Source organism: Astatotilapia calliptera, chromosome 22 (assembly GCF_900246225.1).
Source record: "Astatotilapia calliptera chromosome 22, fAstCal1.2, whole genome shotgun sequence".
In the NCBI taxonomy this organism is placed as follows: Eukaryota; Metazoa; Chordata; class Actinopteri; order Cichliformes; family Cichlidae; genus Astatotilapia; species Astatotilapia calliptera.
In genome coordinates, this window is record NC_039322.1 from 8741016 (window position 1) to 8746370 (window position 5355).

General features: G+C 42.0%; 1 protein-coding gene across 1 annotated transcript; it reads right to left on the minus strand.

The window, feature by feature from the left end:
• Positions 1-2074: 2074 nt before the first annotated feature.
• On the minus strand, positions 2075-5355 carry smim13 (small integral membrane protein 13). The gene is made up of 2 exons (XM_026156868.1): positions 4868-5355; positions 2075-3231 (listed from the first exon to the last, which is right to left on the minus strand). The coding sequence occupies exons 1-2, from the start codon at positions 4941-4943 to the stop codon at positions 3041-3043; spliced, it is 267 nt and encodes an 88-aa protein (XP_026012653.1). The 5' UTR covers positions 4944-5355; the 3' UTR covers positions 2075-3040.

The window sequence follows — 5355 nt, forward strand, 5'->3', positions numbered from 1 at the left end:
AATGTGTTTCTGTATGTGTGAAAAACACGGGAGATACTCAAAGTATAACCGGTGTTTGAGGTTAGCTGGTTACATTTGTTTAGATATTCTACTCTCCGTGTTCCAGATCCCCAAAATTGATATTTTCACCAAATGGTCTTTTCTGCCTGCCAGTGTGTCATGCAGTTTTCAAGATTAAAGACTTTGGATAAGAAGAAAAATAAATCCCCACTCCTGGAAATGCATCTAGCCTTCATAACAATATTATTTACAGACAATTAATTATTTTAATTTTGAATAGAAAGCCTTCAACCTGGTTTTATTTAGATTTGTTTAGATTGTGTTCCCCCTCAGACTGACACATCTGAATTAAAACTGATAAACAGGATTTAAAAGGACACTGAGCAGCAGATCAGTCCATGTAGAAACAGGACATAAGGTTAAGGAACAGGGGGGATCATTTGATTGTGATCATTTTTTGATCTGACTCAGTGATGCTGGCTTCTCTCCTGGACACATCTTCTCTTTGCATGCAATTCACTGATGTAGAATAGGTGTAACACGGTGAAGGACCAGGGCGCCTGACTGTAGCATGATAAATAATAAGCTATATATATATTTTCACCAAATGGTCTTTTCTGCCTGCCAGTGTGTCATGCAGTTTTCAAGATTAAAGACTTTGGATAAGAAGAAAAATAAATCCCCACTCCTGGAAATGCATCTAGCCTTCATAACAATATTATTTACAGACAATTAATTATTCTAATTTTGAATAGTGAAATGCCAAACACTGAAATGATTTAATGCACAGCAGAAAGTGCATATTCAAATTCATCTCCACACTACAATGAGTAATACCTTCAGATATATCTGTGGCTAATCAGACAAAAGGTCAGAGTGCTACAAAACAGAGCCACGTGATCTTTATAAAACATTCTACATGACTCGGTCTCTTTCTAGTCGTCCTGTTCTCGGCCAGCTTCCTCATTCTTTTATTGCAGTGTGCTGATGGGGCAGACGGACAGTGGTCTGCTATGTTTTCTGCAACTGCAAACATGCAAAATCCCACCTCATCTCCGGGTTGCTGCTCTGTGTTGGCTCCTTTTAGCTCATCTTTGTCAGGATTTGATATGCTTTGGTACCTGGTCAAACTTAAGCTCTACTCTGTCTGCAGCAAACTCGCAGGCAGCAGCTTCTCCCCCCTCACTCACATTTGTTAGTGTTGTGCTCAGTCGCCTAGTGTCTGAGCTTGAATTATACCAAAATTAGGGGGGATTTACAACTGTGCGCTATGTGCTTCAAATATTGTGTCGTTTTTGTTTTATACAGTTGTCAGTCAGGCATCTAACTATGAAACAAATTCGAAGATCCTGGGCTTCTGAAACAGCAACCCAGGCTTAAGCCCAGCAAGCCCGTCGCCGCCGATGCAGGCTCCCCCAGCCTGAGCCTGGCTCTACTGGAGGCCTCTTCCTGTTAAAATTGAGTTTGTCCTCTCTGCGGTCACCAACTGCTGCTCAGAGGGGATCGTTTTCTCTCTAATATTGTAGGCTCTTTAGCTTACTGAGGATATGACTTAGAAAAAAATGAATTACTGAAATATGAAGACAAAAACTAATTTTTTTATACATATTTGAGAAAATTGTGTCTTAAATTTTACAGACACTACAACTAATCCTATCTGATTATACACATTATTCCATAAACATGTCATTTGACATCCTCTGCACCCTTAATGATAAGTTTTGACACTTCAGTGTATATATAAATAAAGACAGTGTGATGATTAGAATAGGTTCTAGATTTTTCCAAGGCTAGTAAGCTGATCATCCGCATTAACTTCTGATGCATGACAGAAACCACTGTGCTCAGAAAACAGAAACGAGTTTACACCTACTTCACGAGGAAAGGAATTAATGATTACGAATCTTTTTTTTTTTTTTTTTAAATGCATTGGTCATCCATGTTTCCAGAATCAGATATTTTGTGTAGTGTGTATTTATTTCACTGAGAACTTTCTGTCAAAGCTCATTAGAAGTTTGAACTCTAAATGAGCAACATTTCCAAAGAAAAGAGGCAAACAGGGAAGAGCTCCACATATATTTATGGCATTATTTATTTGAAGCTACACAGAAGAAGAAAAAATGACTGCTCGTAAAAAGGTGCAAGGATTACATGTAGGAGAATTGTATTACATAAATATCTACTAGGCCCTGGTCAGCTTTGATCTGCCCTGAAGCGGACATGAAGCTACTTAATACGAAAAGGAGGCCATCGATTAAGAGTGGATGCCATCTAGACAGGCACTAATACAGACAGAGGCACGGGGATCTGGGCGGGGAGGTTCAGACATCACTCAGGCAGGTTTTCTGCTAACTACTCTGCTCTTCAACATCATTTCCTCGAAACTTTCTCCTGCCTCTTCAAGTATAAAAGAAGATGATAGAAGAAATAAAGGTCACATTTTACACAGCTGGAATGAAGCCTCATCATTCGTTAACTTCCTCAGAGGCTTTGGGCATTATCTACTGGGTGAAACCGCTTCTACCTCATGGATGCTACTGCAAGTCCATAATACGTTCACTGTACACTCAGCAAAGACATTCCTTTCATTGCACGTCATGTTATAAAGAAAGCTGTCAGTTGCACAAATCTCTGTTCAGTTTTTTTTCTCCTGTTCTTCTTTAAAAAGTTCTCTGCCTACTTTCTTCAAAGTAGTGCGTTCTTCTGCTAAAAAATACACAATCAAAACACTCCACACCGGTGGCAGGAAACAGCATCACTACTACAGATAACCAGAGGACCATGATGTTGCTGCTTCTTCAAGCATACAAACAGGTTACATAAAGAAATGGACAGTTATGTACGTCGATGGCTTTTCCCTTTGAAGCCAGGAGATCTGCCTGGTCAGTATAAAGTGTCCTGTGAGAGCGAGGAGGTGGAGGGATGACTAGCGAGTATCCACGAGGTCCTTGTGTAGTGTCAGGTGAGCGGGAAATATCTGATGATCGCATACAGGTTTCATGTGAAGATGTGGAGGAAAAGCAGCAGTCGTCTGGATGTTCTACGAGGCGCTTTCTGGAAAGGCGACTCTTTGGCGTGCACTCCGGGGTCGATTTCGTGCCGGGGCGCCGGCTGTACGTTCGCTCTTGGGTTCGGACGGTTGACTTTCAGCCTGCGGGGTGCCGGCATCACCGACAAGCTCACGCAGGAACTTGAACTTGGACAGGAAGAGCTGCCAGACTACATACCAACCTGAGAGGTAAAAGAAAAAAAAAGTGTAAATGCAAATATCTAATGAGCCTATCATATGCCTTTACACACTGACACATGGTTTGAGAACTACACATTATGTGTGGGGAGATTTCACTGACACACTTTGGGCTCTTTAACACCAACTGAGCCTTACATAAATGCCACAGTCACCAGATCTAAAGCCAACAGAGCTCCTTGAAGTGATGAAACGGAGGATTCACGTTGTGGACGTCAAATCTGCAAATCTGTAGCAGTTCTCTGACAATTTCAAGTCAGATACGAGAAATTAAGGCAGCTCTAAATGCAAAGGTTGGTTCCGCTTAATTTAGCAAGGTTTACCTAAGAAAAAGGGCTGACAGTGTATGAAAAAAAACAGTCCTAAAAACTAACTGTTGTAGCAAGTATGTATAGGTCCTCAGTCATTCAGGTCATAGTAATCCTAAGGAGTTTGGAAAGAAAGCGACTGGACTGTTTCTTCATTATCCTGTTTCTTTTCGCTCCGGGACCGTCTGTACATAATTTCGTTCCACCCTATGATGCGAATGACAATAAAAGCTTCCTTGAATATCTTGAAGTTTCGTGATGGGGTGTCGCCTCTCATCTGAGAGGCTTCTTCAGTTGTAAAACCAAATGGTGGAGAGTCCCAGGTATTTATACTCCAGTGGGGGTTGTCCCTTAAGAGGGCTGTTGACCCACTATTAATCACGTGCCTCATCACATTTCCTAGGTGTGAAAAAAAGGCGGGGGACATTACCCACTCTGAGACCTTGCCTCACCCCAACGTGTGAGGGGTCACCTGAGTGGGGATGCCTGAGAGTAAAAATTTTTAACTCAAACACACAAAAGCCTTTTTTCAAACTTCTATTGTACAATTAAAAGGAGGCGAGTGGTGTGGCGTTTACTAAAGGAGCAGACAGAGCAATATGTTCTTCAAAGGATCCTGAATTAAAACTCTGCAGGGCTTTTTAGCAGCAGGTGAAAAAACAGCTTTTAAAACTTTAATGTAAGGCAAAGTCTGCAAACTCCTGAAAATCAGATTCAGCCTACTTCATATACATGTGCTTTTTATGCATTTTTCGGCAGTTGAAGGCACTTCTTGGCCTTTCTTAACTCACAGAGGAGACAAGAAACAAGAGAAAATTCACACTTACTGAAAGAATTTTACAGTTTTTTTCTTTAAAAGCGATTCATTATCAGAATAGTCGTTGATTAATTTAACATTTGACGAGTTAAAGGCTGCAGTAGTAGGCACATGAGTTTAAGTTTAAGGTAAACACACATAAAAGTGAGTGTGAGCTAAATAAGAAAATCCAGAATGAGGCAAACAGCATTTTTCTTCCCTGTAGTTCCCTGTAGTCTGCAGATCATATGAGCCACAGTTAGTAAAGCGAAGGAGGCAGTAGATAAAAATAGAAAGGCACGCAGGGAGACTTTAAAGGAGTAGTTCTGCCTTTTTTAAAGGAGACTTTTCATTATGAGAGTCTTACTTTACACCCAGCTGCTATAGCCCTTTGTTAGCCAAGTTAGCCACCGAGAATGACCACCAACAAAACACCAGACCCTTTAACATAACGTTGGGACACCAATTAAGAGATTTACATACGTGACTAACGAAGGTTTTCTCATATAAACTTACCAAACAGCATGAAGAGCAGCGCACAGATGAGTGCGGCCACAATGACCAGCACTGTGAGCCCGACACTCTGCCACATCGTAGCTGGACGTCCGGCAGCAACAACAGCATAAGGAGAATGAGGAGGACAGGGGTTTGCTCAACACCGCACGCAATACTGTGGCTGGCTGTGTTGGTGGAGTCGAAGGGCAGCGGGCCGAGACGAGAGGGACAAACAGCAGGGCATCGCAGGTTCGCTGCGGCTTGTTTTGCTAGCTCGTTGGCTAGCTTAGCTGCTAGCAGCGGTTTAAAAATCAATCGTAAAGGCCGGAAGAGTGGAACATTAGCTGACTGTAGCCAATCACAGCAGGGTAAAGTCCTCCTCCTGTTCGCTACATCACTGCAACATATATTTACTTGCGCTTTCAGACCAGACAGACGTGCTGTAAGCCACAACAAAATCGGCGTCGTGAGCCGACTCAAAGTGAGCATGCGCGGGTTCACGTTGACTT

What these genes read in the sequence shown, in the direction of transcription:
- smim13 (XM_026156868.1), bottom strand. Translation starts at nt 4,943, where the DNA reads ATGTGGCAGAGTGTCGGGCTCACAGTGCTGGTCATTGTGGCCGCACTC. An exon ending in GCTGCTCTTCATGCTGTTTG is followed by an intron (nt 3,232 to 4,867) that starts GTAAGTTTATAT and finishes TTTACCTCTCAG; the next exon opens with GTTGGTATGTAGTCTGGCAG.